At 45.7% G+C, this 17,788-nt stretch overlaps 1 protein-coding gene across 9 annotated transcripts in view; it reads left to right on the plus strand.

Moving 5' to 3' along the window:
* Positions 1-17,788, plus strand: part of SLC4A5 (solute carrier family 4 member 5) — a 126,299-nt gene that overhangs the window by 36,579 nt on the left and 71,932 nt on the right. For all 9 annotated transcript variants that reach the window (XM_043503200.1, XM_038384613.2, XM_043503194.1 and 6 more), the window contains 2 exons: positions 8,223-8,383; positions 15,456-15,611. In XM_043503200.1, coding sequence (XP_043359135.1) covers positions 8,223-8,383; positions 15,456-15,611 — 317 coding nt within the window. The remainder of the gene's footprint in view (positions 1-8,222; positions 8,384-15,455; positions 15,612-17,788) is intronic.

Here is a 17,788-nt window from a genome sequence, read left to right on the forward strand (position 1 = left end):
ACCCCATTGATTTAAATGGGAGTTAGGTGCCTAAACACCTTTAAGGATCAGGGCCTATGTGCCGCAATTTGCCATCTGTAAAATGAAGATAATTGCACTTCCCTGCTTCCCAGGGATGTGGTGAGGATAAATATATTAAAGATTGTGACATTCGCAGGTACTATGGTATTGGGGACTCTATGATCTCTATCTACCTAAGATAGATAAAGGTTACTGGGTAATCGTCAGATCTGCCCACCACCATGAAAAAGGTTCACCTTGCGGAAACCTGGTGGCTGCTAAAACCAATAGTTCCTTGCCATGATCAGAGGGTTTTTTTGCCTGCACAGACTTGCTGGATTCAAGGTGCAGAAGGAAATCACAGTTAGTTTGGTGGTTCTGAGTGTTAAAGTTCTTGAACCACTGGGCAAGTGATTGTGTTCCCAGTTCTGGACAGGGAGTGGGGTCTACTGGTTAGAGGGGGGTGTGGGGAGAGACTGGGAGTCAAGACAGAGGATCTTGCCACTGACTTGCTGTGTGACCCTTGGGCAAGACGCTCCCTTTTCCTGTGCCTCAGTATCTCTAACCTCAGGTAGGATTAGATAACATATTTTACCTCTGTTTGGTGCTGTGTCCAGTTCTGCTGTCCATAATTCAAGAAGGATGTTGAGGCTCTTCTCTGAACCCTCTCCAGTTTGTCAAGAATGAATAAAGGTTTCAAAAACCTGCCTTCTAGTGATAACCTCAATAAACTGAGCTTCTTGAGTCTAAGAGATGACTTGATCACAGTTTATGGGCTTGCCTCCCCGGTGCCTTAGTCTGTACTACAGGGGTGTAGATTCTAAAGCACACCGGCATGTTGCACGCTAACTGGTGATGTGGACTCGGCTGGCATGCACGAAAAGTTCCCTAATGCATGGTAACGTAGTACTGTTTGAAACATGGGTCAGCACACAACACACTAGTGTCCCTCTCTTGCGGACAATGGCACCATTAGACAAGCCCTATAAGTACCTACATGAGGAACAAATATTTAGCAGTGGGCTCTTCAATCTAGCAGACAAAGATATAACATCATCCAATGGCTGGAAGCTGAAGCTAGACAAACTTAGAAAATACAGTCTAAAATTTCAATAGTGAGGGTAATTAAGCATTGGAACAATTTACCAAGAGTTGTGGATTTTCCATCGGTGGCCATTTTTAAATCAAGATTAGATGTTTTTCTAAAAGCGCTGGTCTACGAATTATTTTGGGGAACTTCCATGGCGTGAGTAGGCAGGAAGTCAGACTAGATGATCACAATGGTCTGTCCTGATCTTGGAATTTATTAATGTAGGTCATTGTCCCTATCTTAAAAGGTGAAGCTTGTTTCATTAATGTTTGGAAAGCTGTATGAGATCTTTGGATGAAACGTACTTGGAAGCACAAAGTGTTTTCATCACTATTAGGCTAATTCTGCAATGACTAAGTCCATCAACTTCCTTTATCTTCAGTGGGAACTGGTGTCACTTAGAACGTGGCCCAGCCTGGCAGGATCCAGCCCTGTCCCATCAGCGAGGATCCAAAGAAACTGCATGTGTGTGAGGCATTAGACATTGTTGAGCCTGTTTGGACAACTGACTTAGTTAACTTTTAGTCTGTTTTTGGACCAAGCGATTTCCCAAAGCACTTAAGTGAGCTGGCACACAAGTCCCCCTGACTTTCAATGAGACTTGTTCTCCTAACTCACTTGAATAATCTGGAAAATCCCTCCCTAGGGTGGTATTTCATTTTTCCGTTGGTGTTCCTGTCGGCACACTAAATTGGCTCTATATGGGTATGTCTACACTGCACACTAAGCCAGGACTCTAATTCAGGTTTGAGCCCAAGCCCCCATCCCCACCTCCTCCCTGCTTCCATCAGATCAGTCTGACTCAGGTCATCAGGCTGAGCCCCAGGTCCTAAAATCCTACTAAGGGGGGATGGGTCAGAGCCCAAGTCCCACTGTAACTTGGATCCAATCCCTGTCACTGTGCAGTGTAGACAGAGGTCAAGCCGCAGACCCAAGTCAGAAGGTCTATGTTGTGCAGTATGGATGCGTTAGCATGACTGAGACCCGGATCCAGCAATTGTAAACCCATGCTTACAGTGCAGTGTGGATGCCCCATCATGGACAGCGTAGACATATCCTAAGTGTTTGGGTTGTTGGCAGAAGCATGATCGCACTGAGCTACTACCCCAGGGCTGGTAGGTGTCTGCTGAATGTGGTTTAACCCTTTGGAGACTGGACATATGTAATCTACATCCTAAGCATTCGTTTTCTTGCCAGCCTGGATTAAAACACCAGCATTCTACAGGTTAATGTTTCTAATAGATGATATTATTTTTGGTCACTGCTAAGGGAGCCATGTAACTATTTTCCCCAAAGGGTTTTATTCCTTTCTATGATGAACCCTTATTCTGTGGGGCTGGGTGTGCGCCAGAATGTAATGCTCTCTGAGAAGCAGGTTACAGAAGGAGTTTGATGGATATCTGTCCAGACGCTTGAGGCGACGGGTGTGTTTAACTGGCCTAAAAGTCATCAGCACAATTGACACTAATCAGCCCTCTCGCTGGGAGCCTCCGTAGTGAGGCCAAGGAGTGAATGGGCCATGGAGACTGGACTCCCTCTCACCCAATCAGAGCAGGTTCAGGTGCATTAGCGAGAGTGTGGGGAGAAGGTTACAGTGCTATTGTCTGGGCTGTACCCGCTCTGGAGATAGAGGGCTTCAGTCTCCAGGGGGAGCCCAGGACTTCATGCGAGCCTTTCCACTGCAGGTTTAAAAGCTGCCGAATTGCAGGCTGTTTCCTCTCTCCTCGGGTCAGGAATTCACAGCCTCTTTAGCTATGGGGAGCCAGCTCCTTCGCTGCGTGACCACTACCTGCAAATAAAACCTTGGCAAGCCTAAACAGGAAACTTCATCTTCAGAGCCAAGCAGCCGTCAAGACAGTGTGGGCTTGGCTCCGGGAGTCTAACATGGGGAGAAAGCTGACTGCACAGAAAGGCCAAGGGTGAGGCATTGCATGCTAGATTGCCACGCCTGGGATAACGGTGCTTGTAAATTACACTTGCTGTGATGACAGTGTCCAGTCTGTTTAAGGTTGCCAACTTTCTAATCTCAGAAAACCGAACGCTCTAGCCCCACCCCTCCCTGAGGCCCCACCCCTCGCTGACTACATTCCCCCTCTCACTGGGCTGGGGGAGGGAGTTGGGGTGTGGGAGGAGGTGAGATCTCTAACGGGGGGCTCTGGAGTGGGGCTAAGGCTGAGGGATTCAAGGTGCGGGAGAGGGGTCCAGGCTGGGGCAGGGAGTTGGGGTGAGGGCTCTGGGGTGGGGCTGGGGATGAGGGATTTGGGGTGGAGGGAGCTCCAGGCTGGGGGGTGGGGCCAAGAGATTTGGAATGTGGGAGGGGGCTGCGGGTTGAGGCAGGGGTTTGAGGTGTTGTGGGGTGGTGAGGACTCTAGCTGGGGGTACGGGCTCTGGGGTGGGGCCAGGGATGAGGGATGCAGGAGGGGTCTCCAGATTTAGAGGGCAGGAGCTTGGGGCTCAGGGTTGGGGCACGGGCTTACCTAGGGTGGCTCCTGGTCAGCGGCGCAGCAAGGCTAAGGTAGGCTCCCTGCCTGTCCTGGCACCGCGCTGTGCCCCAGAAGCAGCCAGCAAGTCCTGCTCCTATACAGGAGCAGTGGGGGCTAGGAGACTCTGTGCACTGCTCTCGCCCGCAGGCACGCCCCCCACAAGCTCCCCTTGGCTGTTCCCGGCTAATGGGAGTGTGGAGGCAGTACTAACTGGGTGGGGCAGCATGTGGAGCCCTGTGGGGGCACCCCCCACCTAGGAGCTGGACTTGCTGGTCGCTTCTGGGGTGCAGCGTGGTGCCAGGACCGGTAGGGACTAGCCTGCCTTAGCCCCACAGCACCTCCGACCGGACTACTAACAGCCTGATCAGCAGTGCTGACTGGAGCCCCAGGGTCCCTTTTCGACCAGGCATTCTGGTCGAAAACTGGACACCTGGTCGCACTAAGTCTGTTCAGATTATAAACTGTTTGGAGCAGGGACTATCTTCAGGGTGTGTTTGTACAGCACCTTGCGCAATGGGCCCCTGATCTCACTTGGGGCCTCTAGGTGCAACTGTCACACACATGATAAAACATAATAGGCCAAAGGTAGCAGGAACTCATGCTTCAGTGCAGGGGTCAGGAAGGAATTTTTCTCATAGAATCATAGAAGATTAGGGTTGGAAGAGACCTCAGGAGGTCATCTAGTCCAACCCCCTGCTCAAAGTAGGACCAACACCAACTAAATTAATTATCCTAGCCAGGGCTTTGTCAAGCTGGGCCTTAAAAACCTCTAAGGATGGGGTGGTGGAATCTCACTCATCTCCGTGAGTACTGTAGCTTGTAAATGGGCATTAGGGGGTGTCTTCTTCCTTTGAAGCAGTAGTGAGCAGATCATCATCTGGTGTAAATTCTCACAGAACTATAGGCAGCATACTGGACTGTATGGCCAGGGGCCGGGGGTGAGGGCACAAGTCTTTTACCTTTGTGATCTGAAGTTGAAATCCTACCTCTGCTCACAAGCGACAATAAGTTTGAGCTGCTCGCACTATCGTGTGGCTGTGGGGGAGAGGGGACAGTGGGGGAGGGGACGGGGGGCTAGCCTCCCTAGCCAGGAGCTCAAGGGCTGGGCAGGACGGTCCCGCGGTCTGGATGCGGCCTGCGGGCTGTATTTTGCCCACCTCTGCTATAGTGTGAAAGACATAGGACAGTGATACGTTGTAAATAGTACAGGAGAGCTAAAGCTGACCTATGATGAGGGTTTATTAACGAATATCTGTAAAGAGTTTTGAGATCAATGGGTGAAAGGAGCTATATTGTGGTAGGAAGAAAAATGCAACAAACCAGGACTTTTCCCTTCCTGAATAATGAATCTCACATTGATGTTCTTTAAAATATTCTTTGAATTTCTCCTAAATAAAGCTCTACCGTATCTCCTGGCTCGGTTCCAGTATAACACTCTCCCAGCTTTATGTATGTATTTAAATTACTATTCACTGATTGCCTTTCTCTAGTTTTAACAAGCACCATTTTGTGTTCATGTAACACTTTTCGTTCAAAGATCTCCAAGTGCCTTCCAAAGGTGAGTAGCTATTATGGTTGCCCTCTGACAGGAGGGGAACCTGAGGCACCAGCGAGTTTAAGGGCCAATTTTTTTCTTTTTAGGGTTGCTTCAGATTGCTCAGCCAATTTGAGCTGATTATCAAAGGTGTTACCCTCCCGCAGCTCTCACTGTCTTGGGTGCACAGCACTTCCTAATGCGGGCCCTGTTGTGTGTCAGGTTTGGCACAGAAAACTGAGGCAGCCAGAGGCCATTTGTGGCTTACCCAGATCACACATTAAATCCATGGTAGAATGAGACTAGAAACCGCATGTGCTCTAACCACTACATTACACTGTCTCCTTCTCCTGCTGCATTAATCGCCTTTTGTTTGTCAATCAGCCTTCACAATCCACCATACGGCAATAGTAGTACAGAACAATAGCCACCATACTTTTTCAAACACTTCCTGCAAAATCTGGGTGAGGTAACAGTAGCCTGTTGCCTGGCCCTGAATTGGACTTGCAGCACCCAGAATCTATTTCCTTTCTTTGCTGCTAAATGGGTGAATACTGCTTTACTCTGTTAACCAGGAGGAATCCTGGGTGTCGTCCCCTCCACCTCCCGGGTTCAAGAGCAATGAATCCCAGAATCGTAAATGAGCAGCAAAGCTGCAGCGGGAAAGATTATCTAAATAGTTCTCCCACTGGAAAAGAAGTATTGAAGTGTGTCAATCTGTCTCCCCTCTGTAGTTTGGATCTCTAATCCAGGTAAATGCCAACCTAAAGGGGAGAAGGAACCACCAGGTATGTATGTCCCTGACTATAGCCTGGATAATCCAGAGCTGTCTGCAGTATTTGCAGGCAGAATTAGCATATACTCTGTTGCTACTTTTTTTTTTTTTAAAGCCCCTGTTGTCCTCTGTTCTTTCCCTCTGTCCCCACTGCAGTGACATGAGCCAAAATCCAAGTTGTACCAGTTAAAAGCTGCCAGGTTAAGCCTTAGACTGACTAATCCATGAGAATTCGTGGAGTTGGGTCTCTGCAAACCTGATTTAAAGGAACAGCAGCTTTATTTCCAAAATAAATGCAGGCGCGTTGCCGAGAATTACTTATGCTTAATTGGAGCACGAGTCATATTCTCAGGGAGCCTGCAAAAATCTGCTCTCATTCATTTATTTGTTACACTCTTCATGGTGAATGTTAAGAAACTGATGCAGAACATTAAAAGCAGAGGAAGTTTTTGTTTTTTAAAAGGGAGAGAGTATTGTCTAGTGATTGGAGCAGGAAGTCCGGACTCTGGGGGTTCCTTTCTCAGGTCTGGTAGAAGAGCATGGTCTAATAGTTGGAGAAGGGACTGGAAGTCAAGACTCCTGTGGTCTGTTCCCAGATCTCAGAAGGGATTGTGGATCTAGAGGTTGGAGCAGCCGACGGGGAGGGAGAGCTCCTGAGTTCTTTTCTGCCACTGAGTGTGACGTCAGGTTACTCAGCATCCCAGTTTAGTCTCTGAAAAATGGTCTAATCGCCCCAATAGAGTTAATTAACAAATGTCTCGAAAGCGCTTTAATCTCCTTGAATGGCGGAGGTGTGTTATAAATGCTACATAACTGGGCATGAAATTGCTTAGTCAGCATGCTGCATCCTCTCATTTGCATTTCACATTTTCCTGATGCTGAAATCCTTCACACAAACAATGTAGCCAAAATGTAATTAACCCATCACTGAAATGAATAGAGCAGGTCAAGGTTTTGGGAACTCTGATCACTATCAAGCTGATTAAATGAATTTTCCAGTGTCCTACCAGATGTACCAGGCCTTTTTTGCCCCAGATGCAGCATCGCCACCATACTGTACTCCACCCAAAGAAAAAACATTGTCTGGGAAAGAGGGGCAATGAGTTAGACCTCAGAACGCTGCCATTCAGGTTCTGGTACCTGCAGAATCAACAAGACTTGGTCCTCCAGGGGTTAGAAGAGGAGGGAGAGGAGTTATTAGCCAATCAGGACCCACCAGGCGATTATAAGAAGCCTTGCTTGCTTCTTTGTAGGGGGCAGTGCTGGATGAAGCTGGGAGAGGAGGGGAGCTCCCCAAGCCCTAACCCAGAACCCCAGGCTCTCAGAACGTAACCATCTAACTGCACCTTCAGCTGAAGGGATCCAATAAACTAGTAGTTTTGTGTTGAAGTTTAAGGGAGCAGGTGCCCAATTTTGGGGGTTGAACTTTAATTGTTAAAGGATGAGCAAAGAGCTCACTGCTCCAGACACCTTGCTCCAGGCATGCTTGGACACCGTCCTTTTAGTATTTGTTAGCTGTACGCATAAGCATATTATTATTTCATAGATGCACATGGCACTTCACCAATAAAATGGTTTCCCTGCCTTGAAGACTTTACAATCAATTTTTTTTCATAGCAACATAAGTATTATGTTGAGAGAGAAAGAGGAGGGGGGGGCCTGATCCCAGCAGTGAGATTTACCAACCCAGCAGGTTCTGTTCCTCTTTCAGATGATGTGACTTTAGGCAAATAACTTAACCTTTCTGCCTCCACTTTCTTCATCTATAATATGCATAATATACAAAGATGGTCCGAGGATGAATTAGTGAAAGCTCGTAAAGCACTTGGCAGATGGAAAGTGCTATCTATGTACATGTGAAGCATTACCTCACTTTAATAAAAAAAAAAGATCATTTAAAACCATGTATGACTTGGACTCATGAAAGGAGTGCTTCATATAACATAGTGCTAATACTGCTGGTAAAGCTCTTGTAAGATTCCTCTAGCTATGAAGCTTTGCCAATGCACCACCACCCTGACCTAGGACTCTTCTAGATATCCCAGCCCTGAATCATGTTCTGCCAATGCCTCTGTCCTCAGCTGTTCCAGTCCTGGGCTCCTCCAGGCACCTCCGCTTTTACTAATCCAGATTATTGCTGATAAATATATCTAACTGTAAAATGCACAGAGGCTATATAGCAGCTGCCCTGTGATGGATCTATTCTGTTCAAGTTCTTACATTGTACCCATCACCTTGGTACTAGATCACCTGATTGGTGCACATTTTGGACAGATGTGCAATTTACAGCCGTGCATTTGTATCCTGTACCGATCACAACTGTGGCTTTTGTTGTTTCAGGTGGATAAAGTTCGAAGAAAAGGTGGAAGAAGGAGGGGAGAGATGGAGCAAACCTCATGTGTCAACGTTATCTTTGCACAGCCTGTTTGAACTACGCACATGTCTACAGACAGGGACAGTGCTACTAGACTTAGACGGCTACTCCTTACCACAGATCATTGGTATTAACCTCTCAATACAAACAGTGGTGTGGTTTTCTTGAAGTGGTTTCATTGGTGCTCTGAAGCCTGACCTAGAACTAGAGGAAAGTGTCACTCATGGTAGAAGGGAAGGTTAATGGCACGTCAAATGGCACACAAAGTAACTGACAATATCGAGCCTGATTCTCCACTTGTGTAGTCATTGACGTGTGTAAATGTAAATAATAAGACGATGTGGGCAAGTGGCTACGGTGATGGATAGCAAATTTATTCTGTATGAGAGGATGTTAGACCACTAGGGTAGGCCTGGGGAGAGTGGAGTTCAGTTCCCGGATCTGCCACAGTCTTCCTCTATGGCCCTGGGCACTCAGTTAGGCCCAGATTTGTAATGATACATAGTTGTCACTGCACTCAGCATTGCAACACCAAACTGATTTAGGAACCCTTGTCTCATTTTCAAAAGGGATTAGGAGCCAATATCCCAATTATGTAGACTCCTAAGTGCCTAAATCCCTTTTGAAAATGAGGCTCCTACATCAATTAAACTAGGAATTAGGGGGAGATGGATGGGAGATGTCCAGGAAATCTCCACGCCAGATTTTAGCATTGAGAGGGAAGAAGACGAAGTAAGAAAGGATACAGCTGTGGGTAGGAGAATGTATATAAGGAGCGAGGGCGGTGTGGATACTAGTCTAATAGGTTATACTGACTGTAGAATGACTGTGCCTAATAGGGTACAAAATGTGAGCGAGGCCATACAGCAAAAATTAAGATGTCTATACACCAATGCGAGGAGCCTAGGTAACAAAATGGAGGAACTAGAGCTACTGGTGCAGGAAGTGAAACCAGATATTATAGGGATAACAGAAACATGGTGGAATAGTAGTCATGACTGGACTACAGGTATTGAAGGGTATGTGCTGTTTAGGAAAGACAGAAACAAAGGTAAAGATGGTGGAGTAGCATTGTATATCAATGATGAGGTAGAATGTAAAGAAATAAGAAGTGATGCAATAGATAAGACAGAGTCCGTCTGGGCAAAAATTACATTGGGGAAGAAAACTAGTAAAGCCTCTCCTATGATAGTGCTTGGGGTGTGCTATAGACCTCCGAGATCTAATTTGGATATGGATAGAGCCCTTTTTAATGTCTTTATTAAAGTAAATACTAATGGAAACTGCATGATTATGGGAGACTTTAACTTCCCAGATATAGACTGGAGGACCAGTGCTAGTAATAATAATAGGGCTCAGATTTTCCTAGATGCGATAGCTGATGGATTCCTTCATCAAGTAGTTGCTGAACCGACTAGAGGGGATGCCATTTTAGATTTAATTTTGGTGAGTAGTGAGGACCTCATAGAAGAAATGGTTGTAGGGGACAATCTTGGCTCAAGTGATCATGAGCTAATTCAGTTCAAACTAAATGGAAGGATTAACAAAAATAAATCTGCAACTAAGGTTTTTGATTTCAAAAGGGCTGACTTTCAAAAATTAAGGAAATTAGTTAGGAAAGTGGATTGGACTGAAGAATTTATGGATCTAAAGGTAGAGGAGACCTGGGATTACTTTAAATCAAAGCTGCAGAAGCTATCGGAAGCCTGTATCCCAAGAAAGGGGAAAAAATTCATAGGAAGGAGTTGTAGACCAAGCATCTTAGAGAGGTGATTAAGAAGAAGCAGAAAGCATACAGGGAGTGGAAGATGGGAGGGATCAGCAAGGAAAGCTACCTTATTGAGGTCAGAACATGTAGGGATAAAGTGAGACGGGCTAAAAGTCAAGTAGAGTTGGACCTTGCAAAGGGAATTAAAACCAATAGTAAAAGGTTCTATAGCCATATAAATAAGAAGAAAACTAAGAAAGAAGAAGTGGGGCCGCTTAACACTGAGGATGGAGTGGAGGTTAAAGATAATCTACGCATGGCCCAATATCTAAACAAATACTTTGCCTCAGTCTTTAATAAGGCTAAAGAGGATCTTAGGGATAATGGTAGCATGACAAATGGGAATGAGGATATAGAGGTAGATATTACCATATCTGAGCTAGAAGCGAAACTGAAACAGCTTAATGGGACTAAATCGGGGGGCCCAGATAATCTTCATCCAAGAATATTAAAGGAATTGGCACTTGAAATTGCAAGCCCATTAGCAAGAATTTTTAATGAATCTGTAAACTCAGGAGTAGTACCGAATGATTGGAGAATTGCTAATATAGTTCCTATTTTTAAGAAAGGGGAAAAAAAGTGATCCGGGTAACTACAGGCCAGTTAGTTTGACATCTGTAGTATGCAAGGTCCTGGAAAAAATTTTGAAGGAGAAATTAGTTAAGGACATTGAAGTCAATGGTAAATGGGACAAAATACAACATGGTTTTACAAAAGGTAGATCGTGCCAAACCAACCTAATCTCCTTTTTTGAAAAGGTAACAGATTTTTTAGATAAAGGAAATGCAGTGGATCTAATTTACCTAGATTTCAGTAAGGCATTTGATACCATGCCTCATGGGGAATTATTAGTGAAATTGGAGAAGATGGGGATCAATATGAACATCAAAAGGTGGATAAGGAATTGGTTAAAGGGGAGACTGCAACGGGTCCTACTGAAAGGCGAACTGTCAGGTTGGAGGGAGGTTACCAGTGGAGTTCCTCAGGGATCGGTTTTGGGACCAATCTTATTTAATCTTTTTATTACTGACCTTGGCACAGAAAGTGGGAGTGTGCTAATAAAGTTTGCAGACGATACAAAGCTGGGAGGTATTGCCAATTCGGAGAAGGATCGGGATATTGTACAGGAGGATCTGGATGACCTTGTAAACTGGAGTAATAGTAATAGGATGAAATGTAATAGTGGGAAGTGTAAGGTTATGCATTTAGGGATTAATAACAAGAATTTTAGTTATAAATTGGGGACGCATCAATTAGAAGTAACGGAAGAGGAGAAGGACCTTGGAGTATTGGTTGATCATAGGATGACTATGAGCTGCCAATGTGATATGGCTGTGAAAAAAGCTAATGCGGTTTTGGGATGCATCAGGAGAGGCATTTCCAGTAGGGATAAGGAGGTTTTAGTACTGTTATACAAGGCACTGGTGAGACCTCACCTAGAATACTGTGTGCAGTTCTGGTCTCCCATGTTTAAAAAGGATGAATTCAAGCTGGAGCAGGTTCAGAGAAGGGCTACTAGGATGATCCGAGGAATGGAAAACTTGTCTTATGAAAGGAGACTTAAGGAGCTTGGCTTGTTTAGCCTAGCTAAAAGAAGGTTGAGGGGAGATATGATTGCTCTCTATAAATACATCAGAGGGATAAATACAGGAGAGGGAGAGGAATTATTTCAGCTCGGCACCAATGAGGACACAAGAACAAATGGGTATAAACTGGCCACCAGGAAGTTTAGACTTGAAATCAGACGAAGGTTTTTAACCATCAGAGGAGTGAAGTTTTGGAATAGCCTTCCAAGGGAAGCAGTGGGGCCAAAAGATCTATCTGGTTTTAAGATTCTACTCGATAAGTTTATGGAGGAGATGTTATGATGGGATAATGGGATTTTGGTAAGTAATTGATCTTTAAATATTCAGGGTAAATAGGCCTAATCCCCTGAGATGGGATATTAGATGGATGGGATCTGAGTCACCCAGGAAAGAATTTTCTGTAGTATCTGGCTGGTGAATCTTGCCCATATGCTTGCCATATTTGGGGTCGGGAAGGAATTTTCTTCCAGGGCAGATTGGAGAGGCCCTGGAGGTTTTTCGCCTTCCTCTGTAGCATGGGGCATGGTTGACTTGAGGGAGGCTTCTCTGCTCCTTGAAGTCTTTAAACCATGATTTAAGGACTTCAATAGCTCAGACATGGGTGAGGTTTTTCATAGGAGTGGGTGGGTGAGATTCTGTGGCCTGCACTGTGCAGGAGGTCAGACTAGATGATCAGAATGGTCCCTTCTGACCTTAGTATCTGTGAATTAAGTATTGCAATGCTTAGGGCAGCAATGCCTGAATTCTGTTAACAATCGGGGGCCTTAGTCTCTCAGGGCCTCAGTTTCTCATCTGTAAAGTAAGGATAACAGTGCTGCCTCCCCCCACCCCTCCCACTCCGCAGAGGTGTTGAGACTAAATACGTTAAAGTTTGTGAAGTGGATAAGCCCAGATCCTCAAAGGTACTAAGCTCTTCTGACTTTTATTGAAACCAATAGGAGTTAAGTCCCTAAACACCTTCTGGCATCTGCGGGCCAGATACGTACCTAAAGTAGATTATGCCCTATAACTGTAAATCACTACTGCTCTGACATGCTTGCATTTGACACACGCTTTTCCGTGTTTGATGATGAGGTTGTTGCTAGATTAGTTTCTCTTACCTGGTGGGTCTTATGCGGTGTAACTGTAGCCATGTCAGTCCCCAAATATTAGATAGGGTATCACTGCAGCCACCTTGTCTCTCTGGTGGGTCTTATACTTACAGCTCAAAAAACCCTACACTCGTGTCGAGGAAGCTCTGACTAGTGATTGGAGCTAGGACTCGTGGGGTCTATTCTGAGACCTGCAGGTGTTAGTCAGGCTCTAGTTAATTTTTGTAAAGCATCCTGAGATTATATAAACCTGATAGGTGAGGAAAAGCTGAAAAGAGCGGATGCAGTATTACATCAAAACTAACAGTGCCTTATGCTGGGTTTCACTTTTTTTTTTCATTTTTATTGATGAATGTTAATTTCATTATGCCTTACGTAATATAAGCCAGAGAGAATGTAACCGTTGTCAAGCAGGCTATGTGGTACAGTTGAGAAATGAAGACAAAATTGATTTCTAATCTCTGTGCATCCATTTACTTATTTATTTTTCTCCTTTTGATTTATATATAGTTACGTACAAATGTCATTACATATAAATGACCTAAAAGTTTTTAAAAACCTGACCTGTGAGGAAAGGTTAAAACAACTGGGCATGTTTAGTCTTGAGAAAAGAAGGCATGTGGGGAACCAGATAAATCTTTAAATATGTTCATGGCAGCTATAAAGAGGACAGTGATCAGTTGTTCTCCATGTCCACTGAAGTTAGACATTAAATAATGGGCTTAATCTGCAACAACAGAGATTTAGGTTAGACATTAGGAAAAACTTTCTAACTCTAGTTAAACTCTGGAATAGGCTTCCAAGGGAGGTTGTGGAATCCCCATCACAGGAGTTTTGAAGAACAGGTTGGACAAAAACCCATCAAGGATGGTCTAGGTTTATTTGGTTCTACCTCAGCACAAGTGGCTGGACTTGATGACTTCTCAGTCGTTTCTGTGATTCTATATGCAGCAAGTGACTCATGAACTCAGCGGATTTGCTCTGCAAGTTAATGAGAGAAAGCTCAATACATTTAGAACTCGACAGCTTCCTTTTTATTGTCCCTTTTCAGAGTATAATTACACTTTTTAAAAGGCAGTGTAGTAGTCAGCCTTTCAAAGTAACAATCCCCTGCATATGTTAAAACGTTTGCTCAGATTGCTGCACTGTTACATGTTTAGTGTGGAGCTCGGTAGAGTTTTGCCATTCTTATTTATTCATTAATCATCTCTGTTTGTTTGTTTGATTTATTATCTCTGGTATGATGTGCCTTTTTATGTAGTTTTTAATTTAACTTTGTGGGCCTGATTCTAATGTGACATAATAAGCAACTCTGTAGAAATCAATGGAATTTACACTGGGGTAAAGAGAGGACAGCAGAATTAATTTACAGTATCAGAAGAGGTCACTCTCAGTACATATAAAGGCCGGTCTACCCACAAACCTGCACTGAAATAACAAAAGGAGAGAGTCCAAACTGATTTAGTTATTTCTGTGCAAGTCTGCATATAGATGAAGACCTAAGGCAGCTAAATCAGCATCACCAACCCATTCAAATTAGCTTGGCGTAGTAACTGCTTCGAAGGGGTGTGTGTGTGTGTGTGTGTGTGTGTGTGTGTGTGTGTAATATACACTGCATGCTGGGATGGGTTTTTATCATATAAAAACATCATAGTCCCTTCTGTGAATCACTGCTGATCTCTCTAATGCCCAGATATTGTGATGATAAGCATCTCGGAGAGAGCATATTGCTTGTTTTGACAGTTTAGAGCCAAATCATGTAGCTTTGATTCTTCCCAATAGTGGGAGTTTTGCCTGCCCAAGAAGAACTGCGGGAGTTGGCCCGTTAGGCAGCAAGGACTTGAGTCTTCACTACCGTGCTCCTTGTGTGCCATCATTTCACACCTGTGCAAAGTTAATGCAACACCCTGACCTATCTGAATGGCTGCATTTTACACAGATACCACATGTGTGTAAATGATGACATAAAATACAGGGCAAACGTGGATTGGGCACTACACCTTTAAGAAAAGGAAAGTAATATGGCCCTGGTTCAACACTCCATTCCACAGGCAAAACCCCAGGGGAAGCAAGGATATTAACTGGGATTTTTTTCCATGTAAAGAATGAGCGTGAACTTATCTATTATGATCTGAACCCACCATATAGCCTCTACAGACCATGTAGAGTTTGTATGATGAGACTTCCTACAATGGCATGGAGCCGATCTGTGACTGCTAGCAGCAAATATCTCCAGCAGCCGGAGATGGGACGCTACACGGGGAGGGCTCTGAGTTACTGCAGAGAATTCCTTCCCAGGTGTCTGGCTGGTGGGTCTCGTCAACATATCTAACTGATTGTCATATTTGGGGTCAGAAAGGAATTTTCCCCTGCATCAGATTGACAGACTCGGGGGTAAGGGGAGGGTTCGCCTTCCTATGGAGCCTGGGTCACTTGCAGGTTTAAACTAGTGTAAATGGAGGATTCTCTGTAACTTGACGTCTTTAAATTATGATTTGAGGACATCAGTCACTCAGCCAGAGGTTCAGGGTCTGCTAAAGGAGTGGGTGGGTCAGGTTCTGTGGCCTGCAATGTGCAGGAGGTCAGACTAGATGATCGTGATGGTCCCTCATAACCTTAAAGAGTCTGAGTTTTTGGCATATGATGCAGTTTTAGGGTTTGCAAGGAGGGGGATCTTTTTTTTTCTTTTTCAATAGAACTTGCCATGCCGCAGCCCAGTGAGTCACGCACATACTTCCAATGTCCTTCTTTCAGATGATGTTATTGAAAAGCAGATAGAGGATGGTCTGCTCAAGCCGGACCTGAGAGAGAAAATCAGTTATGTGCTCCTGAGGAAACACCGCCACCAGACCAAGAAGCCAATCCACCGATCCTTGGCAGACATTGGCAAATCAGTCTCATCCACCACAAGTGAGTTCACAAGATTCAGTTCACACACGGCTGTATTCCAAGGTCCTTATTCCTTTTTGTTTTTGTGTTGCAGTCTAGAGGCTTGAGTAAGGACTGAAGGTAAAATCCCCCTCTTCCCCCCCCCCCCCTGAGGGCACCATTTACAGCCCATTCCAGTTCTATGGCTCAAATGCAATCCAGTCGGCTCTGGCTGTATAAATACCTATGGGCTTCAATGGGACATAAGCAGCGTTTAGGGCCAAGCTGTTCCTCTACACTTCCCCTTGAACACAGACTTCAGGATTTCATCCAGTATGTTCTGCAGCAGTGGCTCTCAAAGCCGGTCTGCCTCTTGTTCAGGGAAAGCCCCCGGCGGGCCGAGCCAGTTTGTTTACCTGCCGCGTCCGCAGGTTTCAGCCGATCGTGGCTCCCACTGGCCGCGGTTTGCCGTTCCAGGCCAATGGGGGCCGCGGGAAGCGGCGCGGGCCGAAGGATGTGTGGACCGCTTTGAGAACCACTGGTCCACAGCTCTTATGCCGTATGTGAAACGTGTAGATAAAAACAAAGATGCTGATTCTTAGATTCGTAGTGCTTAAGGCCGGAAGGGATGGTGAGAGCGCAGCAGGGACCGATGGATGGAACCCACAGGAGCCCAGAAGGTGGCACAGGGAATTGGTAAATGAATGTCGAGTCTACGTCACTCAGTGGCTGGCCCCTTTAGGAAGGAGCCGCGCCCAGTGCCACCTGTGAGTGATTACCTGCTGTTCATTTGGACAAATTGGAGGGAGTCCAGCGGAGAGCAACAAAAATGATTAGGGTGCTGGGGCACATGACTTATGAGGAGAGGCAGAGGGAACTGGGGTTATTTAGTCTGCAGAAGAGAAGAGTGAGGGAGGATTTGATAGCAGCCTTCAACTACCTGAAGGGAGGTTCCAGAGAGGATGGAGCTCGACTGTTCTCTGTGATGGCAGATGACAGAACAGGGAGCAATGGTCTCAAGTTGCAGTGGAGGAGGTCTAGACTGGATATTAGGAAACACTATTTCACTAGGAGGGTGGTGAAGCACTGGAATGGGTTACCTAGGGAGGTGGTGGAATTTCCATCCTTAGAGGTTTTTAAGGCCCAGCTTGACAAAGGCCTGGCTGGGATGATTTAGTGGGTGTTGGTCCTGCTTTGAGCAGGGGTTTGGACTAGATGACCTCCTGAGGTCTCTTCCAACCCTAATTTTCTATGATTTGGGCTTAAGGGAAGGCACCTGGGCCTTATAAAGAGGGAAACAGGGAGAGGAATCTGGGGGCAGAGTGAAGCTGCAGAGACTTGGGCTACGTCTACACTACACAGTTGTTAGCCACACGGCTGTGTCGCCACAGCCATGCCACTAAAAGTCATGCAGTGTAACCGCTGTTTGTCAGCAAAAAACTTCTACCTCCCCCAATGAGCGGCGTTTGCGTTGTCAGCAGGAGAGCGTTCCTGCCAACAACGCGCTGTTCACACTGGCACTCGTCGCAGCAAAACTTTTGTCTTACACCGGGGTGGGCGGGTTAACACCTCTGAAAGACAAAAGTTTTGTCTTTCAATTGGCAGGGTAGACATAGCCTTAGAGGGCTCCTCCAGAGAGCAGAAAGCTGGGATCCTCTCCTGCGAAAAGGGGAGAGGCCCGTGGGCTGAGTCAAGACACCAGGGGATAAAGGGTCTTGGCAGGAAAGCCTGCAAGTGACTCGGGAGAGGAGGACCCTTTCCTGGGAAAAGGGGAGAAGCCCCAGGATTGAATGTTGTGAATTGTATGTACATAAATTACAGATGGCAGGGGAATGTTTAAAGGACTCAGGCCTGGTAGAATCTATTTAAGGAGCCTTGAGGAGAGTAAACTGAGGCAGGGCCTCTGCAGAGCCTTGCTTGGCTAGAAGGGGGTGCTACAGGGCAGGCCCAACCTTTTACAGCCTATTCAAATCCTTCCAAGGTGGCTAGTGAATAATATTTTTTGTTTATCTGGCATTGGTTTGTGTGAAGCAAGCTGGTAGTCACCGTAGAGTTCCCCATCACAGTAGCATCACCGCATGGTGCGCTAAATGGCACCTTTGGTGGCAGTTCCAGCAGAGAGGCCGAAAGCTGGATGGAGCACTGAAAACTGATCTCAGTGTGAGGGCGAAGGCATCCTGGCAGGGGGCTGTGCTGAAAGCTTGCTCTGACGTGGTATG

Source organism: Dermochelys coriacea, chromosome 26 (assembly GCF_009764565.3).
Source record: "Dermochelys coriacea isolate rDerCor1 chromosome 26, rDerCor1.pri.v4, whole genome shotgun sequence".
NCBI classification, from domain to species: Eukaryota; Metazoa; Chordata; order Testudines; family Dermochelyidae; genus Dermochelys; species Dermochelys coriacea.